The sequence below is a fragment of the Piliocolobus tephrosceles genome, chromosome 10, assembly GCF_002776525.5.
Source record: "Piliocolobus tephrosceles isolate RC106 chromosome 10, ASM277652v3, whole genome shotgun sequence".
NCBI lineage: Eukaryota > Metazoa > Chordata > Mammalia > Primates > Cercopithecidae > Piliocolobus > Piliocolobus tephrosceles.
Genome location: NC_045443.1, coordinates 42,390,585 through 42,415,056, shown reverse-complemented (window position 1 = coordinate 42,415,056; position 24,472 = coordinate 42,390,585). Strand labels below are relative to the sequence as shown.

At 39.9% G+C, this 24,472-nt stretch overlaps 1 protein-coding gene across 3 annotated transcripts in view; it reads right to left on the bottom strand.

Moving 5' to 3' along the window:
- ANO6 (anoctamin 6) overlaps positions 1 to 24,472 on the bottom strand; it is a 227,717-nt gene that overhangs the window by 32,966 nt on the left and 170,279 nt on the right. For all 3 annotated transcript variants that reach the window (XM_023231172.1, XM_023231170.2, XM_023231173.2), the window contains 3 exons: positions 22,417 to 22,477; positions 12,253 to 12,395; positions 10,055 to 10,132 (listed from right to left, as the gene is read on the bottom strand). In XM_023231172.1, coding sequence (XP_023086940.1) covers positions 10,055 to 10,132; positions 12,253 to 12,395; positions 22,417 to 22,477 — 282 coding nt within the window. The remainder of the gene's footprint in view (positions 1 to 10,054; positions 10,133 to 12,252; positions 12,396 to 22,416; positions 22,478 to 24,472) is intronic.

Below are 24,472 nucleotides of genomic sequence, written 5' to 3'. Positions count from 1 at the left end.
GCACTATATAAGTATTAGCTATGATTATGGCAACCAAAGTTAAGTGTTTAAAAAGATGTCTTTCTTACTCTTTAAGAAATCTGCTTGTAGAGAAGGCATTACATTTCTCCTGTGATCTATTTCCTTTCACAACACTTGTGAGACGAGTAAGATTTGTGTATGTATATATGTAAAGATTAGTTAAGGCTGAGAAAAAATTAAAAAGATGAATCAAGTCATCCACTCTTAGCACAATATATACAGGGTGTTTAAATATTATGTATTTTAAAAAATTATCTCCATAATTTTTATTATTAAGTAATGATAAAGATAACATTCTTTAAGTGCTTTCTCTTCACCTTAGCACATGTGTATTTGTTTAATCTCATAACAGGCTTGTGAGTAAGGTAGTATATTATCTCTCTCTTACTGATGAGAAAATAGAGGCTCAAAGACATTAAGCAATTTGTCCAAGATTAGATAACTAGTAAGTAAAAGAACTGGGGTCTCCTAAGATTCCAAAGACACTCACCTCTCCATGGCACTGCCTCCCACATGGTTTATGAAATGAATTCTAATTCATCCCAGAGCTTTTACAAACTTGTTAAGTTCCCATATTTCTTTGGGGTGCTTCCCATACTTCAGTGTTTCTTCATAGGGGCAGGAAGCTTTTTATTCTTTTTCCTCAAGTTTATAACTTATTTCTGATTCTAACATTAATACTTTTCTGATCATAACTTTAGTATATATGTTCACTGTGGACAATCTGAAAGTCTCTTGTAGTGGACACTGATTGCTTTTGCTAGCCTGGGTCTGTTCCCCATCCTAGAAGAGAACCCAGATTTTGCTTCAGGGGAAATAATGCCTCTGTTTTTAGCCCTGGGGTTTAGGTGTGATTGCCCTAATGTGCTCCAGAGGTACAACCTGATTGCTTGAGACAAACAGGTAACATCCCACTGGCCTCAGCAGTTGATCCAGGGATTGACACATAACTCAGTAACAGCCACCGAGACATGAGGAGACATCTATTCGTGCCCATGGGAAAGAGAAGCTTCACCTATCAATAGAGAAAGCCACTAAAAAAAGACCTCTCGGCCGGGCGCCGTGGCTCACGCCTGTAATCACAGCACTTCGGGGGGCTGAGGCGGGCCAATCATGATGTCAGGAGTTCCAGACCAGTTTGGCCAACATAGTGAAACCCCATCTCTACTAAAAATACAAAAATTAGCTGGGCGTGGTGGCAGGTGCCTGTAATCCCAGCTACTTGGGAGGCTGAGGCAGGAGAATCGCTTGAACACGGGAGGCGGAGGTTGCGGTGAGCTGAGACCGTGGCATTGCACTCCAGCCTGGGCGACAGAGTGAGAATCCGTCTCAAACAAAGAACCTCTCTTTGCTTGGAAGATGTGACATTTGAAATGCTGCAGCCATTCTGCTATCATAAGGAAGTGTCCAGACCCACCAAGCCCAGGAGGCCAGTTGACACAGGATGAAGGGAACAAAACACAGCCCTTGATAATATCTGGTCTGCAGTATCTGGATTTGACTGGAGCCATACCTCGGGCCTGGAATTTTCAGTTTCAGAAAATAAATAGGTGGAAAGAAAAAAATCCCACCTCCCCCTCTTTTGCTGTTGCTTAAACCAACTGAAGACCGATTTTTTGCCAACCGTAACTGCAAGATTCCTAACAAAAATGACATTAAATAGGAAAAAATTTATCTACTATCTACATGTGGGCACAATTCCTTCAGGATTATGTATGCATTGTATGCATATTTAAAACCACTTTACATATTTTATCCTTCCCTTAAACGTATCATAAACCATAAGCATTTTTATATGCCTTAAAATATTTTCATGACCATACTTTCTCATGGCCGCACAACATTCCACTGTTTGAAGGGTGAGAAGTAGAATATTTTGGTTGATATACATGTTTATGTGTATATAAATATATACATAAAATGTTAAAAGTATGTGAAAAAACCTTACTGACCTTTACTGACCATTTTCAAACATTTCCTGATTGAAAGTCCTAAGAGCTAAATTAGTGGATTAAAGCATATGAATATTCTTGAAACTTGAAACACAACTGCTAAGCTGCCTTCTAGGAAGCTGGAACAGTATAGAATTACAATAGTCTTGTATTGGAGTAGTTGACTGTTGCACTTCATCATCACACTGAGCCCTATTATTCAAGACGTGAAAAATCATATCTCATTTTAATGTGAATGGATTTAATCACTATTAAGATTTGGCATTTTGTAATGCTCACTGGTCATTATATATTTTTTCTTTTGTAAATGCATATTTATGTTCTGTTTCTTTAGCCGCTGAGATCTTTGGGGTTATTTTCTAGGTGATCTGGCCTCTATGTATTAAAGGTATTGACCTCTTGTTTGCCTTATTGTTAACAAATATATCTTCTGGTATTTTGTTTACATTTAGGATACTTTTGATGTATGGAAATATTTAAATGTTTTCCTCTGAAACTTTTTCTATTGCTAGTAAGTTTAGAAAATCTTTTTACATCTAAAGGTCATATATTCATCAAATTTATTTGTAGTTTTAAACTTTTTTTTTAAGTGCTTTAATTTCTAGGGTACATGTGCACAACGTGCAAGTTTGTTACATATGTATACATGTGTCGTGTTGGTGTGCTGCACCCATCAACTCATCATTCACATTAGGTATTTCTCCTAATGCTATGCCTCCCCTAGCCCCCAACCGCCTGACAGGCCCCGGTGTGTGATATTCCCCACCCTGTGTCTAAGTGATCTCATTGTTCAATTCCCACCTATGAGTGAGAACATGCGGTGTTTCATTTTCTGTCCTTGTGATAGTTTGCTCAGAATGATGGTTTCCAGCTTCATCCATGTCCCTGCAAAGGATGTGAACTCATCCTTTTTCATGGCTGCCTACTATTCCATGGTGTTTATGTGCCACATTTTCTTAATCCAGTCTCATTGATGGACATTTGGGTTGGTTCCAAGTCTTTGCTATTGTGAATAGTGCCACAATAAACATGTGTGCATGCTTTCTTAATAGTCATACGATTTATAATCCTTTGGGTATATATCCAGTAATGGGACTGCTGGGTCAAATGGTAATTCTAGTTCTAGATCCTTGAGGAATCGCCACACTGTCTCACAATGGTTGAACCAATTTACACTCCCACCAACAGTGTAAAAGCGTTCCTATTTCTCCACATCCTCTCCAGCATCTGCTGTTTCCTGACTTTTCAATGATTGCCATTGTAACTGGTGTGAGATGGTATCTCATTGTGGTTTTGATTTGCATTTCTCTGATGACCAATGATGATGAACACTTTTTCATGTGTCTGTTGGCTGCATAGATGTTTTCTTTTGAAAAGTGTCTGTTCGTGTGCTTTGCCCACTTTTTGATGGGGTTTTTTCTTGTAAATTTGTTTGAGTTCTTTGTAGATTCTGGATATCAGCCCTTTGTCAGATGGGTAGATTGCAAAAATTTTCTTCAATTCTGTAGGTTGCCTGTTCACTCTGATGGTAGTTTCTTTTGCTGTGCAGAAGCTCTTTAGTTTAATTAAATCCCATTTGTCTATTTTGGCTTTTGTTGCCATTGTTTTTGGTGTTTTAGTCGTGAAGTCCTTGGCCATGCCTATGTTCTGAGTGGTACTGCCTAGGTTTTCTTCTAGGGTTTTTATGGTTTTAGTTCTAAACATTTAAGTCTTTAATCTATCTTGAATTAATTTTTGTATAAGGTGTAAGGAAGGGATCCAGTTTCAGCTTTCTACATATGGCTAGCCAGTTTTCCCAGCACCATTTATTAAATAGGGAATCCTTTCTCCATTTCTTGTTTTTGTCAGGTTTGTCAAAGATCAGATGGTTGTAGATGTGAGGCATTGTTTCTGAGGCCTCTGTTTTGTTCCATTAGTCTATATATCTGTTTTGGTAACAGTACCATGCTATTTTGGTTACTGTAGCCTTGCAGTATAGTTTCAAGTCAGGTAGCGTGATGCCTCCAGCTTTGTTCTTTTGGCTTAGGATTATCTTGGCAATGCAGGCTCTTTTTTGGTTCCACATGAACTTTGAAGTAGTTTTTTCCAATTCTGTGAAGAAAGTCATTGGTAGCTTAATGGGGATGGCATTGAATCTATAAATTACCTTGGGCAGTATGGCCATTTTCAGGATATTGATTCTTCCTATCCATGAGCATGGAATATTCTTCCATTTGTGTTCTCTTTTATTTTGGGCAGTGGTTTGTAGTTCTCCTTGAAGAGGTCCTTTACATACCTTGTAAATTGAATTCCTAGGTATTTTATTCTCTTTGTAGCAATTGTGAATGGGAGTTCACTCATGATTTAGCTGTTTGTCTGTTAATGGTGTATAGGAATGCTTGTGATTTTTGCACATTGATTTTGTATCCTGAGACTTTGCTGAAGTTTCTTATCAGCTTAAGGAGATTTTGGGCTGAGGTAATGGGGTTTTCTAAAAATATACAATCATGTCATCTGCAAACAGGGACAATTTGGCTTCCTCTTTTCCTAACTGAATAACCTGTACTTCTTTCTCTTACCTGACTACCCTGACCAGAACTTCCAACATTATGTTGAATGGGAGTGGTGAGAGAGGGTATCCTTGTCTTGTGCTGGTTTTCAAAGGGAATGCTTCCAGTTTTTGCCCATTCAGTATGACATTGGCTGTGCGTTTGTTATAAATAGCTCTTATTGGGAAATGTTCCATAAATACCTAGTTTACTGAGAATTTTTAGCATGAAGGGCTGTTGAATTTTGTTGAAGGTGTTTTCTGTATCTATTGAGATAATCATGTGGTTTTTGTCATTGGTTCTGTTTATGTGATGGATTACGTTTATTGATTTGCATATGTTGAACAAGCCTTGCATCCCAGGGATGAAGCCAACTTGATTATGGTGGATAAGCTTTTTGATGTGCTGCTGGATTTGGTTTGCCAGTATTTTATTGAGGATTTTTGCATCGATGTTCATCAGGGATATTGGTCTAAAATTCTCTTTTTTTGGTTGTGTCTCTGCCAGGCTTTGGTATCAGGATGATGTTGGCTGCAAAAAATGAGTTAGGGAGGATTCCCTCTTCTTCTATTGATTGGAATAGTTTCAGAAGGAATGGTACCAGCTCCTCTTTGTTCCTCTGGTAGAATTCGGCTGTGAATCCGTCTGGTCCTGGACTTTTTTTGGTTGTTAGGCTATTAATTATTGCCTCAATTTCAGAGCCTGTTATTGGTCTATTCAGAGATTCAATTTCTTCCTGGTTTAGTCTTGGGAGAGTGTTTGTGTCCAGGAATTTATTCATTTCTTCTAGATTTTCTAGTTTATTTACACAGAGGTTTTTATAGTATTCTCGGATGGTAGTTTGTATTTCTGTGGGATTGGTGGTGATATCCCCTTTATCATTTTTTTATTGCATCTATTTGATTCTTCTCTCTTTTCTTATTAGTCTTGCTAGTCTTATTAGTCTTTTCTTATTAGTCTTCTTACTAGTCTTGCTATCAATTTTGTTGATCTTTTCAAAAAATCAGCTCCTGGATTCACTGATTTTTTGAAGGGTTTTTTGTGTCTCTATCTCTTTCAGTTCTGCTCTGATCTTAGTTATTTCTTGCCTTCTGCTAGTTTTTTAATTTGTTTGCTCTTGTTTCTCTAGTTCTTTTCTGATGTTAGGGTGTCAATTTTAGATCTTTCCTGCTTTCTCTTGTGGGCATTTAGTGCTATAAATTTCCCTCTACACACTGCTTTAAATGTGTCCCAGAGATTCTGGTACATTGTGTCTTTGTTCTCACTGATTTCAAAGAACATCTTTATTTCGGCCTTCATTTGTTATTTACACAGTAGTCATTCAGGAGCAAGTTGGTCAGTTTCCATGTAGTTGAGCAGTTTTGAGTAAGTTTCTTAATCCTGAGTTCTAATTTGATTGCACTGTGCTCTGAGAGACTGTTTGTCATGATTTCTGTTCTTTTACATTTGCTGAGGAGTGCTTACTTCCAATTATGTGGTCAATTTTAAAATAAGTGCGATGTGGTGCTAAGAAGAATGTATATTCTGTTGATTTGGGGTGGAGAGTTCTGTAGATGTCTATTAGGTCTACTTGTTGCAGAGCTGAGTTCAGGTCCTGGATATCCTTGTCAACCTTCTGTCTCATTGATCTAATATTGACAGTGGGGCGTTAAAGTCTCCCATTATTACTGTGTGGGAGTCTAAGTCTCTTTGTAGGTCTGTAAGGACTGGCTTTATGAACCTGGGTGCTCCTGTGTTGGGTGCATATATATTTAGGATAGTTAGCTCTTCTTGCTGAATTGATCCCTTTACCATTATGTAACGGCCTATTTTGTCTTTCTTTTCATCTTTGTTGGTTTAAAGTCTGTTTTATCAGAGACTAGGATTGCAATCCCTGCTTTTTTTTGCTTTCCATTTGCTTGGTAGATCTTCCTCCATCCCTTACTTTGGGCCTATGTGCATCTTTGCAAGTGAGATGGGTCTCCTGAATTCAGCACATTGATGGGTCTTGACTGTTTATCAAATTTGCCAGTCTGTGTCTTTTAATTGCAGCATTTAGCCCATTTACATTTAAGGTTAATATTGTTATGTGTGAATTTGATCCTGTCATTATGACGTTCGCTGGTTATTTTGCCCATTAATTAATGCGGTTTCTTCATAGCATCGATGGTCTTTACAATTTGGCATGTTTTTGCAGTGGCTAGTACTGGTTGTTCATATTTAGTGCTTCCTTCAGGAGCTCTTGTAAGGCAGGTCTGGTGGTGACAAAATCTCTAAGCATTTGCTTGTCTGTAAAGGATTTTATTTCTCCTTCACTTATGAAGCTTAGTTTGGCTGGACAGGAAATTCTGAGTTGAAAATTCTTTTCTTTAAGAATGTTGAATATTGGCCCCCACTCTTTTCTGGCTGTAGGGTTTCTGCCAAGAAATGCGTTGTTAGCCTGATGAGCTTCCCTTTGTGGGTAACTCGACCTTTCTTTCTGGCTGCCCTTAACACTTTTTCCTTCATTTCAACCTTGGTGAATCTGAAAATTATGTGTCTTGAGGTTGCTCTTCTCGAGGAGTATCTTTGTGGTGTTCTCTGTATTTCCTGAATTTGAATGTTGGCCTGCCTTGCTAGTTGGGGAATTTCTCCTGGATAACATCCTGAAGAGTATTTTCCAACTTGGTTCCATTCTCTCCATCACTTTCAGGTACACCAGTCAAACGTAGATTTGGTCTTTTCACATAGATCCATCTTTCTTGGAGGCTTTGTTTCTTTTTCCTCTTTTTCCTCTAACCTTATTTTCTTGTTTCATTTCATTAATTTGATCTTCAATCACGGATACCCTTTCTTCCACTTTATCGAATCAGCTATTGAAGTTTGTGCATGCGTCACAAAGTTCTCATGCCATGGTTTTCAGCTCCATCAGGTCATTTAAGGTTTTCTCTACACAGTTTATTCTAGTTAGCCATTTGTCTCAGTTTTTTTTCAAGGTTTTTAGCTTCCTTGCGATGGGTTAGAACATTATCTTTTAGCTCACAGAAGTTTGTTATTACCGACATTCTGAAGCCTACTTCTGTCAACTCGTCAAAGTCATTCTCCTTCCAGCTTTGTTCTGTTGCTGGTGAGGAGCTGCAATCCTTTGGAGGAGAAGAGGCGCTCTGGTTTTTAGAATTTTCAGCTTTTCTGCTCTGGTTTCTCCCCATCTTTGTGGTTTTATCTACCTTTGGTCTTTGATGTTGGTGACTTACAGCTGGGGTTTTGGTGTAGATGACCTTTTTGTTGATGTTGATGCTGTTCCTTTCTGTTTGTTAGTTTTCCTTCTAACAGTCAGGTCCCTCAGCTGCAGGTCTGTTGGAGTTTGCTAGAGGTCCACTCCAGACCCTGTTTGCCTGGGTATCACCAGCAGAGGCTGCAGAACAGCAAATACTGCTGCCTGATCCTTCCTCTGGAAGCTTCGTCCCAGAGGGGCAGCCGCCTATATGAGGTGTCTGTCGCTCCAACTGGTAGCTGTCTCCCAGTTAGGCTCCACGGGGGTCAGGACCCACTTGAGGAAGCAGTCTGTCCATTCTCAGAGCTCAAACACCGTGCTGGGAGAACCACTGCTCTCTTCAGAGCTGTCAGACAGGGATGTTTAAGTCTGCAGAAGTTGTCTGCTGCCTTTTGTTCAGCTATGCCCTGTCCACAGAGGTGGAGCCTAGAGGCATTAGGTCTTGTTGAGCTGCAGTTGGCTCCGCTCAGTTTGAGCTTCCTGGCCACTTTGTTTACCTACTAAAGCCTCAGCAATGGCAGATGCCCCTCCCCCAGCCAGGCTGCCACCTTGCAGATGGATCTCAGATTGCTGTGCTAGCAGTAGGCAAGGCTCCGTGGGCATGGGACCCACCAAGCCAGGCAGGGGAGAGAATCACTTTGTCTGCGGGTTGCTAAGACCTTGGGAAAAGTGCAGTATTTGGGTGGGGGGGTGTCCCGTTCGTCCAGGTAATCTGTCACAGCTTCCCTTGGCTAGGAAAGGAAAATCCCCTGACCCCTTGCACTTCCCAGGTGAAGTGACGCCTCGCCCTGCTTCAGCTCCCCCTCCGTGGGCTGCACCCACTGTCCAACCAATTCCAATGAGATGAACAAGGTACCTCAGTTGGAAATGCAGAAATCACCGGTCTGCGTAGATCATGCTGGGAGCTGCAGACTCGAGCTGTTCCTATTCAGCCATCTTGGCAACTCCCTTTTTAACTTTTTTTTTGAGATGGAATCTCACTCTGTCACCCAGGCTGGAGCACTGTGGTGCAATCTCAGCTCCCTGCAACCTCCACCTCCTGAACTCAAGCAATTTGTCTGGCTTCAGTCTCCCAAGAAGCTGAGATTATAGGTGCATGCCTGGCTAATTTTTGTATTTTTAGTAAAGATGAGGTTTCGCCATGTTAGCTGGGCTGATCTCGAACTCCTGACCTCAGCTGATCTGCCACCTTGGCCTCCCAAAGTGCTGGGATTACAGACATGAGCCACCGCTCCTGGCCTTTAATTTTTTTTTAATGTTTTTGAAATTTATTATAGTATATGTTTTAAAGTAAGACTTTAATGTTTACTGTCCCCCCAAATTGCTAAGTATTCCATTACCATTTATTGCATAATCTCCACTAGTCTGATGGATTTATAATGCCTCTTTTCTGACATACTACATTTTTATTGCTATCAAGGGCTATTTCTAGGCTTCATGTGCTATTCTTGAATCTGGCTGTTCTTGAGCCAATTAAAACTCACACTAACTTATTACATCACTAATATGATTCCATCAATAAGCCCAAAACTAACTTAATAAGTACTGATATTTTACCAAAAATGTGTTTCTATCTAGAATCATTCATTTAATCATTCATTCAGATTCTTTACAACTTTCAATAGTTTTTATGTTTTCTTTGATAGTTCCTATTATCTTTCTGTTAAGGTATTCCTAGACATTTTATTTATTTTTTTTTGTGATGGAGTCTTGCTCTGTCACCCAGTTGAGTGCAGTGACATGATTTTGCTCATTGCAACCTCCGTCTTCTGGGTTCAAGTGATTCTTGTGCCTCAGCCTCCCGAGTAGTTGGGACTACAGGTGTGTGCCACCACACCTGGCTAATTTTTATATTTTTAGTAGTGACAAAGTTTCATCATGTTGGCCAGGCTGGTCTTGACTCCTGACCTCAGGTGATCCGCCCGCCTCGGCCTCCCAAAGTGCTGGGATTAGAGGCATGAGCCACCGCCCCCAGCCAACATTTTGATTGTTGCTGTTGGAAAATTTTAGAATTCTTAATGCTTTCCATTTGGTCTTTACCAGAAACTGGAAAATCCGGAATCACTGATTTAAACAGATGAGGTGAAAAGAACTAGAAGAACTACTGTGAACAGATAAGGTATCTTGAACCTTGGGAGTTGTTCCATGTGGCGGCTAAAATAGTTCTCTGGAAACATCTGTCTGTCTGTCTGTCTCTCTGAGACCATATAGTTTCCAGGTTCAGCACTTAGTTTCCTCAACATTTAAAATTAGATATTAAAAAATCTGTTACATAATGAAAACATTTTTAATCATTCAAAACATTTTTGTGATAGAATTACCCAGAAAAAGACAGCACTTGCACAGAGGGTTATCCGTATACATTTTCCCCAGGCAGTAAAAGGAATACGTTCTTCTTCCTAATTACAAAAACAAAAGAGTTTAGTCAACCAAGGGATTACGGTAATAAAATTATTTTTCTCCTGACTGGCCAATAAATCTTAGACTTAATTTTAAAAAATTAGTTTGCAAGCATAGTCTCCTTACTCATAATTGCACTTTTTTGTTAATAATTTCAAAGTCACACATCACAAAACATGTGCAGTGTTCATTTTAATAAGTTTTTGGAACATGCAAGCATGAATAAACTGTTTATTGGCCATGACCCGAGCTCAGGAATCTGGGTGTCTGATGGTGCCATGCTGCAAAGCTAAATTCTGGGCTTGTCTTAGGTTTTAGAAATCGCTGATGATAGCGCAGAGCCCAGGCAGAACAAAAAGTTTCCTAGATGTCTGCAATACTAGGTATCCACTATGTGTTTCCTAGTTGGGCTTTATATATTAATTTTGAATGATAAATTTTTAGAGGATTTCCATTTTATAGTTCATAAAAATATATTTAAGTTCTTAAGAGTAGAAATCAACCCTCTACATGATTTACCTGTATTGTAAGAGCAGCCTAATAATAGTTGCAAATACTTACAGAGTATTTAACTCTGTGCCAGGCACTATTCTAAGTAGCTTCCATACATTAACTCAATCCTTAGCTGCAATCATGAGGAAACAACTGTATTATTCCCATTTTATAGATGTGGTCACTGAGGCACAGAGAAGTTAACTAATTTGTCCAACATCACCCAACTAGTAAGTTGCTATGTTCAGACATGAACTCTGGCATCAGAGACTTCATTCACCATCACCCTATAAGGCCTCTCTAAACAAAGGGAGGGTATGTGGGCTACAAAAATGAAATGAGGAACAACCATACAGAAAAAGGGACCTTCACTTGCAATGTTTTAGCAAGCAACATTTCAAGGGAAACTTAACTTATAAGCTGGCAATTTTAACTATAAAATTGGCAGGTTTAAATGACCAAATTGTCTTTTCTTCAGTATTTTTCCCATGTTGCTAGTATTATACGTTTTTTTAGTGCTCAAATGACTTCATAAACATCTAATTTTGTTTAAGTTTTGGCTTTCATTTCTGAATATACAATCTTTCCACAACATATGCTTTGACCCTGCCCTCTCTAGTAAACAGCAGGAACTATTCATAATGGGGATTCTTTGAAGCTTGTTACACTGTGAAAGACAAATGTCACTTCCTACTGGTAATTGAACCTTGTTTTTTTCCCTTTGTAAAAGGAAGAGATTGAACTGTTCCCTCTGGTTCCTTTTACTGCCAACATTTTGTAAATCTGTGATTCAATTTATAAAACCTATAGTTGGGAACATTTTCAGACATTCTTGGTAAAAGCATTTTCTTTCCAAGAGCTATTCGTATTCAGAACCTACTGTTCTTATGCTGATGACTTCAAGTACAATCAGCTCAAAGTTTTCTGCGTTGATGGAAAAGAGCTAGAATGCAGATGATTTAAAAATCATCTTTCAGGGACTTTGGAATATTTATACAGACAGAATACAGTTTTTTAGTTTTGAAGCAGTAGTAGCAGCAGCAAATCTACCTTTCCAATGACATAAAATACCTAGCACAGTACCTGAACAGAGTTGGACCTCACAAAATACTTTCCTTCTTCCTCCATCCTTTCTCCAACTTTAGGATAAAGGCCACACTACTTTCTGCACATCCCAACCAGAAGGTGGAGCAGTGACTGAGGCTCACTGCAAGATAAAGGGGCAGCTGGTCTAGGATGAATAAGGGGCTGGAATAATTAAAGTATATGTGAAAAATTGAGAATCAACTATAAAAACCAATGCCTCTTTCCTTATATATCTGTGTCACAGTAAAAATTTTTTTTGTATTTTTACTGTTTTTATGAAAGAAGGGGCCCCATTTATCTCCTGTGGCTACTGTTCTAAGCAGTGCTTCTTCACCTTGGCTGCACATCAGAATCACCAAAGGAGCTTTAAAAAAATCCCTGTGCTCAGAATACCCCCAGGTTACCAAGTACCAGAACATGTAGTGATGGAACTCAGGCATCAATATTTTTTAAGCTCCCCCAAGTGATTCTAATGTGTGGCCAAGGAGGAGAACCACAGCAGTAAGTAGATTAAACTGCACCTAAATACGACCCTCCTTACCTGAGTAATCTCATTTATCACTACGTGAGTACACCGTGCTTCATATTCTGGTCGGGCTTGTTCTTCCTGCTGTAACTCAACAGTATCCCATTCATACTCAAGTTCTGCCTGGCGTCGCTTCCAAAACTCCAAAAACAAGGTAACTAACAGAGAGACAGAACAGCTTGTGTGGATTTTCGATGATTGATGTTTCAGAAATCTGTACTGAATAATATTAATTATCTATTGTACTGGCCTGTTTTCACATTGCTATAAAGAACTACCTGGACTGGGTTAATATATAAAGAAAAGCGGTTTAATTGACTTACAGTTCTGCATGGCTGGGGAGGCCTCAGGAAACTTAACAAATCATGGTGTAAGACAAAGGGGAAGCAAAACACATCTTACATGGCAATAGGAGAGAGAGAGCAAGGGGGAAAGTGCCACAGCTTTAAACCATCATATATCATGAGAACTCACTCACTATCATGAGAACAGGATGTGGGAAATCCACCCCCATGATCCAATTACCTCCTACCAGGCCCCTCCCATGACACATGGGGATTACAATTTGACATGAGATTTGGGTGGGGACGCAGAGCCAAACCATATCATCCATAATACTTCTGTATATGGCAAATCAAAGCCAAATTATAGGATATACTACTATTTAAAAGGGAAAAACATGATTTTAAAGAAAATGTTGGTAATTTACAACATTATGAAATAGACTATAAATTCTGGGAAAGGCAATGTGATGGTCAGAAGACATGGGAGTATGTCTGACACTGAAGCATATGTTCCAGCACTTTATTGCCAACTAAAACACAAAAAATGGTCACAGTTCCAAAGGAGCTCATGGTCCATCCTTCATCTGCTTTTCCCCACACTCTCCTTCTTGTACTCTCCTTTCCTTCCTAAGGGCCTAAAGGAGAAGAGGATTTATATGGGATGTCCCAAATAAATTAATATTCACTCATATGGAAAACTGATGTTTTTCTCAATCTTATGTAAAGTATGACTAAAATAATTTTTTTAGGAATCAGAATTTCTAACTTTAAATACTAAATAAAACATTAAATGTTAATTGAAACATGCAGTTTCAGGGTAAATACCCTATGCCCTTCTTTTAATCAGACTGCTAACCCTAAGTCCTTCCTATAAAAAAATTCTGTAATTACCACTCTTCTATTTACAAACATTCGTTGAGTGTCTACTATCCAGCTGGGAATAAAGAGAAAACAAGACACAGTCCCTGCTTCAAGGAGCTCCTAGATGTTTGGGAATTATACTGTCCTTGAAGTGACAGGTATAGTTGATTATTAAGAGGTATATGATAAAGGTAAGCACAGGTTGCTCTGGGCACATAGAGCCAGAACATTTAACTGGGTGTTTCCGGGAAGGCCATCCCAGAGGAGGGGACCACTGTGATGAGTCCTGAGATGCCTCAGAGCTGATTAGGTGAAAGCGGTGGTGGGTGGAAAACTAAGGCCACCTGCGAGCTGCACATGCAAAGGCAAGGTGGCCAGAGAGCCAGGTACTTTCCCAAAACTGCAAATAATCTGGTAGTAAGTGAAAGGTGTGATGGAGTTGGGGCAGCCAGGTAAGAGCTCTGCAGGGGCACATCACAAAGCGTTTGCTGTGCTTTGAAAGGAGTTTAGAGAGTTTAACGTACAGGTGGAGGAGCCTTTGAAGGTAGTCTAGAGTGAGACTAGGGGCAGGGAGACCTACTGGCAGGTACCTGATGTGGCAGGATCCCTGAGGGATGTTGAGCAGGTAGACAGATGAATGCTGGTATGACAGAATGATGCTATCCAGGTTTCTGGCTCAGGCAATATCCTAAATTCTAGTGGCATTCCTTGGAAATAGGAAGTGTGTTAAGAAGGTCAAGTGTGTGGTTTGGTTATGATCAGATGCAATGCATGTGGACTACTCAAGAAGAAATGTCCAGTAGACAGGTAAAAGTCTACAACGTAGGAGGAAGATCTGGGTTGAGCTGAATTTTCACTGTTTCAAGTGGCAACTGGGGCCATGAGAGAAGGAGATTATTAAATGAGGTGCAGGGTAGTAATCACACCCTGGCTGCATGTAAGAAGGACCAGGGAGCTTTTACGGAGTACCGAGCTCAGGTGCCACTCTGTAAATTACGATTTTTGGTCTGGAATGGGGCCTGAACACAGTTGCTTTGCTTTTTGTTTGTTTTGTTTTGTTTTTGAGGTTTAATACGCAGTCAGGGTGGAGACTCACTGAAGTAGAGAGTGAAGAGAGCCAGAATGAAATCCCGCAGACCCTGCAGCGGGCAGCCTGAAATGCAGGAGGCAGTCTTGGGATGCACCTGTAAGGAGCAAGAATCCAACACCCCCCAATGGCAAAGACAACTGAACATGTTTAAAAGCACTCACTTCCTAGCAGTGTTTGTTTTGACTACTACTTTTCCAGTAAGTTAGAGTAGAAATAATCTGGATGTTGGAATCAGGATCAAACTGTTGAGTGTTTTATAAAGAGGGTGATGGCTACTGAGAAACAACCCAGACATTTGTGCTTCTGTACCTGCCCAAGGGGAAATGAAGTGAGTATTGGCTTCTTTGTCAATGGGATGGAAATCTAGAGGGCACCATGTTCTTCTGTGGACTGAGCTGTGACTGGGTGGTCTTGCTGCCCAGCTGAGCCATGCTGGTCTCAGGTGGCAGATACTCCCCAAAGAGACCCTGTTGGGAGGAATAAGCCACCCATGAATAAACCCTCCTTAGGCTGCATATGAAGCAGTATAACATACACCACCCACTTACTAAAGCCCCCCAAGGTTCTGCATCTCCTTGATAAAACTCCCATACACCTCAATCAACAGAGGACCCTACTTTTTAATCTACCAAGAATCCTACTGCCAGTATTGCATATGCCCCCACCCCTGAAGCTCCCTCCACTCTGTCTCCCTCTCTGTAACTATGAAATCATTCCAGTGGTCATGTGCATTCTCTCAGAAAGGGCACGCTTTATTCCCTATGTCAACCCTTCTTCTGCCCTTCAAAATATTAATACATAGCACTCATGCATCCCGACCTGTATCTGCTTCGAGGTCTACTGTCTATCATACCCACTGGAATGTCACCTTCACATGTGCAGGGATTTGGTTTTCTTCATAGCAGAAGCGCTGGGACATAGTAGGCACATAACGAATGAATGCACTGAATGGACAAACTGAAGGAAACCAGCCAGAAACTGGAGGACCCCCCTAACCTGGGGAATCATCCACTCAGAGGTCCCAGCTGACTCCAACTGCTCACCTCCACACATAACCATCCACTCTCCTTATTTCCTGCTATGCTAGTCTACTTGGGCCTTCAGTACCTCCTGTACAGATGTACCTTGATTTATCATGCTTTCCAGATAGTGTTTTTATCTTCTTACAAATTCATGGTTTGTGGCAACCCCACGTTGAGCCTGTATCAATGCCATTTTTCCACAACATGTACCCACTTTGTGTCACATTTTAGTAATTCTCACATTTCAAATTTTTCATTATTACTGTATCTTTTATAGTCGTCTGTGATAAGTGATCTTTGATGTTACTATTGTAATTGTTTTGGGGCAACATGAAGTGCACCTATATAAGATAGCAAAATTAACAAACGTGTGTGTTCTGACCATTCCACTGATTGGCTGCTCCCCCATCTCTCTGCCTCTCTTCTGGCCTCTCTATTCCTTGAGATGCAACAATAGTTGCATCTAACTGCTAACCCAACAATAGTTCCATCTGATGCCATAGTGAAATTAGGCCAATTAATAACCCTACAATGGCTTCAAGGTGTTCAAGTGAAACAAGACTCATACATCTCTCACTTTAAGTGAAAACTAGAAATTATTAAGTTTAGTGAGGAAGGTGTATCGAAAGCTAGGCCTCTTGTGCCAGTTTACCAAGCTGTGAGTGCAAAGGAAAAGTTCTTGAGGGATATGAAAAGTGCTACTCCAGTGAACACACAAATGACAAAAAAGTGAAACAACCTTATTGCTGATAAGGAGAGAGTTTTAATGATCTGGATAGAAGACCAAACCAGCCACAATATTCCCTTCAACCACAGCCTAATTCAGAGCAAGGCCGGAACTCTCTTCCATTCTGTGAATGCTGAGAGAGGTGAGGAAGCTGCAGAAGAAAAGTTTGAGGCTAGCAGAGGTTGGCTCATGAGGTTTAAGGAAAGAAATCATCTCCATAGCATAGAAGTGCAAGGTGAAGTAGCAAGTGCTAACATGCAAGCAGAACAAGTTATCCAGAAGATCTAGCTAAGATCCTTGATGAAGGTGGCTACACAACAGACTTTCAAGGTAGATGAAATATCCTCCCACTGAAGAAGATGTCATCTGGGACTTTCACAGCTAGAGAGGAGAAGTCAATGCCTGCCTTCAGAACTTCCAAGGACAGGCTCACTCTCTCGTTAGGGGCTAATGCAGCTGGTGACTTCTTGTTGAAGCCAATGCTCATAGATCATTCCAAAAACCCTAGGGCCTCTAAGAATTATGTGAAATCTACTCTGCCTGTACTCTAAATGGAACAATAGAGCCTAGATGACAGCACATCTGTTTATAACATGGTGTGCTGAATTATTTCAAGCCCATTGTTCACAAAAAATTACTTTTAAAAAAATTACTGCTCATTGGCATTGTATCCACTCACCCAATAACTCTGATGGAGATGTACAGAGATTAATATTGTTTTCACGGCTATGAACATCCATTCTGCAGCCCATAGATCAAGGAGTCATTTCAACTTTCATATTTTATTATTTAAGAAATACATTTAGTAAGGCTACAGCTGCCATAGATAGTAATTATTTGGCTAGATATTGGCAAAATAAACAGAAATCTTCTGGAAAAGATTCACCATTCTAGATGCCATTTAAGAGCATTCATAATTCATGGGAGGAGGTCAAGATGTCAACATTAACAGGAGTTTAGGAGAAGTTGATTCTAACCCTCATGGATGACTTTGAGAAGTTCAAAACTTCAGTGGAGGAAGTCATTGCAGATGTGGTAGAAAGAGCAAGAGGAACTAGAAATGGAGTCTGAAGATGTGACTGAACTGCTGTAGTCTCATGATCAAACTTGAAGGAATGAGAAGTTGCTTTTTATGGATCTGCAAAGAAAGTGGTTTCTTGAGATGAAATCTACTCCTGGTGAAGATGCTGTCATTACTGAAATGACAACAAAGGATTCAGAATATTATACAAACTTAGTTGATAAAGCTGCAGCAGGGTTTGAGAGGATTGATTCCAATTTTCAAAGAAGTTCTACTATGAGTAAAATACTACCATTACAGCATCACATGCTAGATAACTCTTTTGTGAAAAAAGAGTGCACTAATGTGGCAAACTTTATTGTTGTCTTATTTTAAGAAATTGGCATAGCCACCTAAACCTTCAGCAACCACCCTGCTAATCAGTGAGCAGCCATCAACACCGAGGCAAGACCCGCCCCCAGCAAAAAGATTAACATTCTCTAAAGGCTCAGATGATTGTCAGCATTTCAGTAATAAAGTATTTTTAAGGTATGTACATTTTTTGACAATGCTATGCACACTCCTTTGATATGCACTGAGAAACAAAAAATTTGTGTGGCTCCCTTTACTGTGATATTTGCCTTTTTGTGGTGGTCTGGAACCTACCCCACAGTATCTCTGAGGTATTCCTGTACCCAGCAAGAGGCCAGGATAACCCCAGATGGAGAATAAGCATTGACAGTTTACTGGTGAGATCAAGCTTGAGCACCCTGACTGTGGGGAGGGGTGCAGGGTCAACAGCTGAAGGAATTATCATGTGTACTCTTCTACCTTACAGACTGCAAACATACTCTTCCAGCAGAACCATTTTTTAAGGATGCTGTGACTAAGCACATTAAAATCTTGGTGCACTTTGACACTTATAGGCATAAATGAAAAACTGGTACTTACAAGCCTGTTAAAATTAGGCTGGAAGACTGGTGGCTTCTTATTTCTGCGCTAGAAAGAAGGGTCTGCACCTGTGTCACATGAGGTAGAACCAAGGAGACTAAACTGACAGTTTCTAACCCATTCTCATTTTTTTTCACAGCACCAAACAAAATAATGCAATTATATCAGTAAAAACCAAATTTCTGCATCTTTCTAAAAGCTTGCTGCAACTTTATTAATATACACTGTATTTTGTCATCAATCTAAAGACTAATAGCCAAATTATTGGCAGAACTCCTATTCTATGCTTCTTTCTGTCTATGGGGCTTTAGATAATTGGCCCCTGAGTGTCATCTTTAGATAACTCACTCCCTGAGTGTCATCTTCTTCATCTTTAAAACTGGAGTGTGATAGCCACTCATTTACTCAGTACCTATCTAGTATCTATCTCATATCTATCCAGTATCACCTCGGAGATAACTCATGAACACATTCTTAACTTTTCTCACAAAGAGCAACATAAGCAATTCTAGTCGGTGCTATAAGGGAAGAACAGTGGATGCCCTCTTCCCTCCTCCCTGAACTTGAACATATGCTTCTGTTTACCAAATTCTGAACTATAGGAAGCAGTTCTGCCTGGGAAGTGATAGGATTGCAATGCAAGCAAGACATAGCCTGGTGAGAAATAATGAGCTGTTAGCAAATCCTCAGCCTTGAAGGAAAACCCCTGGGAGTTGCAGCCATGGGAGAGTGTTTTAGTTCCTTATTTCACTCAGCCTCAGATTCTGCAGGGTCTATGGAAGGCACTGCTAACCTAATAGTCACCCAGTGTTTTGGAGTACTCCTGGGCCACATCAGTGCTGACTCACAATGCTGTGTGTCCCAGATTGAGGGCACCAGGCCCTGGGGTGATCGTGCATGATCACAGACAGAAATTTCTGTTCTGTATCTTTTGCTCTCTTCCCCTGCAATAAGACATCTGACAGAACTCCAGCAGGGAGCACTGCACTTCTGTTCTCTGGCAAACCAGAGGTGCTGATTAGACACAGTTAAAACTCTTGAATCAACATATAATGAGAAAAGAGAAAGGTTGTCTGGAACTTGGAGATCAATAACAGCTCTTCCTCTTAATCAGGATATTATTATATCTAAACAAAATATGCATCAGCTGAAGAAGATGTCCATATACCCCAAAAGATTTCAGAGCAGTAAAGTGTTAGTGGTGTTCTATCCTGCATTGTCTAAGGACAAGACACATTCTGGTAGATGGGAATGTTCTGGTTGCTCTAAGAGTTTGCTGCTGAAGGTCTAGGATGTTTTAACAGGCCTCGAAACTATTTAGGCCTCATAACCCACAGAGGCACAGGAGTTAGATTAACTCACTCAGCCTTTATTGCAACTTTTTTTCTTTTAGATGGAGTCTCACTCTGTCGCCCAGGCTGGAGTGCAGTAGTGATCTTGGCTCACTGTAACCTCTGTCTCCCGGATTCAAGAAATTCTCGTGCCTCAGACTCCAGCTGGGATTACAGGTGTGCACCATCACACCTGTCTAATTTTTGTATTTTTAGTAGAGGCGGGGTTTCACCATGTTGGCCAGGCTGGTCTCAAACTCCTGACCTCAGTGATCCACCTGCCTCAGCCTCCCAAAGTGCTGAGATTGCAGGCGTGAGCCACCACACCTAGTTGTTTATTCCAACCTCCTAATTCAAAGGCTAGAAACTCTGTTGCAGCTAGGGTTCCAGATCTGATTTTTTAAAATGCCTGTCAGAAGCATCTGTATGTCACTTAAGTCAGAAACTGGGCTGAATGGAGTCAGGGTGGTGGTAGCAGGAGCTGCATTATTTTGCTGGTGTAGACCCAGCAGAAGCAGCACAGGTCTGAAAGTAACAGTCACAGCAGCTGTTTTCTGATCCCCAGTGCAGCTAGTTAGGCTTCCTGATTCCCCAGGTCCTTAGTGAGCCAGATGACTGGTGGTTTTCTGGAAATAACTAGGCCTAGTTTAGAACTCACCCCTGAAAGGTGAAAATTAAACATTGCAGTCATGCAGCCAAGAGTCTGATCCAGGGAGAATCAGGTATAAGTAGGCAAGATGCAACAAGGAAGGGAGTGGGCAGGATGCGTTTAGAACTTTTAACTTCAACCATGGGTTGGTAGTTAGGACTCTGTGAATCAGTATGAACAGGTGGGCTGCCTTGTCCTAAAAGGATGGACATTTTTAAGGTAAGTATATGATTTATATTATATTGATTACAAAAGGTTTTCTACTCTCAACTTTTATAATTTCTAGGGAGCAGAAAAATACTCTAAGTGCCATATGCATCTGGGCACAAAAGAGATGCTGCAGGAACATAATGGTGGTGATATGAATAACTTCATATGAAGCTGTAGCCTGTTTGGTTCTGCAATTTCAGAATTTCTGTAAAGTGGTTCACAGCAGTAGTTCTCAAAGCAGAAGTAACAAGGAAAGCCACACAAAGCACTTAAAAAGTTTATCATATATATCCTTAAAGATATACATATGATGCTACAGGCAGTGCTGAAATACTTTCTGCGTTCTAAAATCAGATAAAATAAAATCAGCAGCTAATGTGTACCTCAGTTCTATAACCATGGTGTAGTTAATGATCAGAGAAGGGAAGGTTAGCTAGGAAATTTGAGGTTTGTCTTTCTAGTGTCAAAATTAACATTTTTTTTGCTTTATTTCAAATGTCTTCTTTAACTGGGGCTACCAGCATCCATTAGTATATGGAGTTCAGTAGGCATATTAGAATGTTATACAGTATGATTCAACGCTGAGAGTACAGTTAATAGTTAAAAGTGCTGACCCACGTGTTCAGCACCTAAAGCTCTTACTGGGGAGGGGCGGGGGGGGGGGGTCGTATTACAGTGCAGGAGCACAGAGGACCTTAATACATAAATTCAATCTTTATTCTTCTATGTGTCAAATATTAGCCAGAGTTTGGTCTCCAGCCAAAACATGCTAAATGGCCAAATGCCAGTGTAACTGACTGGGACGTCTGGTCACCTTACAGTGCACTTTATCCTTTGAGTGGCAACAAGTGTCTCTAAAAAGTGAGCAAAATAATTGGATTGTCTGTTCTGTGACCCATTTGGTAATTCTTCATAGGCACAATCACTACCAAAGAGAAATACTGCTGAGGACACTGTAAATAACTGATTCTGTGAGATACATACATTGATGTGTCGTCTTTTAAAGAATAAGAAACTTGGTTCAGTTTTTTCCTCCGCCTTCCTATAACCTGAATTCTGCTGTTTCTCATACTTACACAATGAAACTGGAAATGCATCTAATTTTGAAAATGGATATTTTTCTTCTATGTTAGAACATTTAGATCAATTAAACATTTAAAGATAATGATAACTGCCTCATTGTATTAATGATGCTATCCCAAAGTAAATAATATAGTGTTAAAGTTACCATATGGGAATTAGATCCTGTAGAATTATATCTGTTCTAGTTAGTAAGTAGAGTTTCTTATTATTATACAAGTAGCAGATACTCATTAAATATCTGCTCACACGGAAGTGTATGAGGAAGAAAGCTCACCCATAATCACTGTGTCGCTGCCTCCTCCTGACCTCCACTCCCATAAAAGATAGGTTGTATCACACTGTGAGGGCTGTTGCAATAATGGCTTCCAACAAATCATGCCTCCCACATCCAAGCCACTGGGTAGTACTCCCACTGCCCCACATTGATGCTGGTTTGGCCATATGACTTACTTTGGCTGATGGGACATTAGCTAACTTGGTGCAACAATAGGCTTAAAAATGCATATGCACTGAAGCTTGTCCTCTCTTCTCTTTGGAACCCTGACACCAAGAATCCTAGGCTAGCCTATTTGAAGATGAGACACCATGTAGAGTAGAGAAACCTTCCCAGCCGAGCCCCACAGACCAAACGAGGTTTCTAGTTGCAAGATCGTCTATCCCAGTGGAGCTGCCAGCTTACTAGAGTCAGCTAAGCCAGCCCATGCCTAAAGAACCTCTCAGCTGACCCAGAGAATGATGAGAAATAATAAACATGAGAAAAAAGGTTTGTTGTTTTAAGCTACTATATTTTGATGAAGATTTTAATATAGTAAAAGCTAACTGATACAATGTCCTCAGTTACAAATGGAATTCTAGGGGAGTTGAAGCCTGGGCAATACAAGGTCCTAAAATTGGGTTACTTTGATAGCCTACATAAAACTGTATAATACTATCAAACTGAGTGCATAAAAAAAAAAAAAAAAAAAACTTACCCCATACTCCCATAAATACTGCAAAGACCAGGGTTCCAAAACTGTCAAAGATGCACAATTTCTGGAAAATATAAATGACATATGAGTCATATCCTCCACTTATTAGGATTCAGTAAATACGAAATGCTTTGTCTATTCTACAGTCTTTTAAGTTCTTTTCAAAGCTGATGCCTAGTTTAACAATCATCTATGATCATACATCATTCAATGTATCTACTACATACTTATAGTGAAATTTGATTCTTTTAAAAGCAAACAATCTTTGCTGAATTAACCAGTGTATTTTCCAATGAAACTTTGCATATCCCAATAAGGAAACAGATATAGTTCCTAGAATTCCACTGAGTTGAAAGCCTCTATTGGGCTTGAATAACAGCCTCTTATGAACTGTCATAATGGATTTGAGGAAGTAGTATGGCTGTAGGAATACAATGACCCCTAAGCAACTTTTAGATTTATGATTTGTATCTTATCATCATCCCAACCTGGCCAGAGGGTAAGTTTCAGAATTCCTGTTTTTCCTGTTAAGAGACATACAAAGCTGAGGTTTATCTCGAGGTGGCTCTCCTCCAGGAGAGCTCTGTTTTCTTAAACCCCATGATAGCTTTTCTACCATCACTGACAGATGCTTCTACCGGAATAAAGGATGCACAGGTGCTTTTGCTAACATTACAGTGAATACAATGATCATGAATGATCATAACATACCTGGCCAAAGAAGGCTTTATTCACTAGTTCTGCTAAGTTTTATCTCTTTGCTAGTATATAAGTAGCCTAGCTCCCTCTATGAGTTTCTGGAAAATATTTTAATTAGTTACTAATTTTTCAATAATGAGCAATTTTAAATTTCCTAAAAAAATACTATAAAGATAATGGAAAAAGTGACAAGCATATTATATTTACTTTATGACAGATCATATAAAAGGACAGGGACTGGGTAGAAAAAGAAGCTATAGGTTAAAAAAAAAAAAGCCTTTTCAAATGTTAAAGAAAACTCAAAGCTGCTTTGAAGTAGAAAGTCTACTTTATTTTAGGTGATTTTTTTGGGTTGCTCTTTATACTCAAATAAAGTGGATAAACCTTCATCTATGTAAAAATATTACTTCTGTTATTTTCATAAAAGAATAGCTACATTCTCATCCATCTGATTTTTAAGGCCCCCTCAAGCATCCACACTGATTGTGATGAGAAAAAGCAAGTATAATCCTTAATTGTCTATCATCCAATTATTCTTCTACAAAACCTCAAGGAAGACAGAATAAATGCACACCTGCTCTGAGGAACAATGCTTTCCATCTACTCCTCTAGTCCCGGGATTTCACAGACCACATATTTCAAATCTTTTACCTTTGACTCTCATGGAACCATCTTCTCCAAGTTAACTTTTAATGCTATGCCTTATCCTTTATTGTAAAACTGTAAGAAAGGTCCCATAAAAAACAGTTCTGCATGTTGTAATGCTATTATCGAAGATTCTGTCCAATGCTACTTCCATTTTAGGAATCAATGCAATCTTCTAAGTATTTGACAACAGTCTACTTGCCTTGACACTTCTGCTCACCTACTCCAAAAGGAAAATCCCATCTGTGAATTCTTAGCTCTACTCTTTTGAGAAAACGTCAATGGAAACACTTCTGTCAGTGCGAGAGGGAAAAATGGGAGCATTACGAAAGAGGAAGTGTACTGCCAATGTCAAGATCACTCCAGCTGCCTTGCTGAAGGTGAGGGACATGCCTAGCACTCCTATGCGGGAATTAAGCCTGAATGAAGTTAGTATTTTTGTCACATGTGTGAGAATCCTGGACCCTTGAGAAAGAATAAGATAGCTGACTTCTTTGCTCTGTGTTCCATGAACTATGTGGAAGCAGGAAGTAAGGGAAAAAGGAAGCAAGGAGCTTACTTGATAAGAAGCCTAGCTTAGCTTGCTAGGCAGGATGGCACAGAGAGGGCAAGACAGCTGTGCTGAGAGCAGTCTGAATCAGCATACTGCTTTACTCACATAGAGCAGGAAAGAAAAGAAAGAGCTGCATATGTAGGCATGATGATTTTAAGCAGA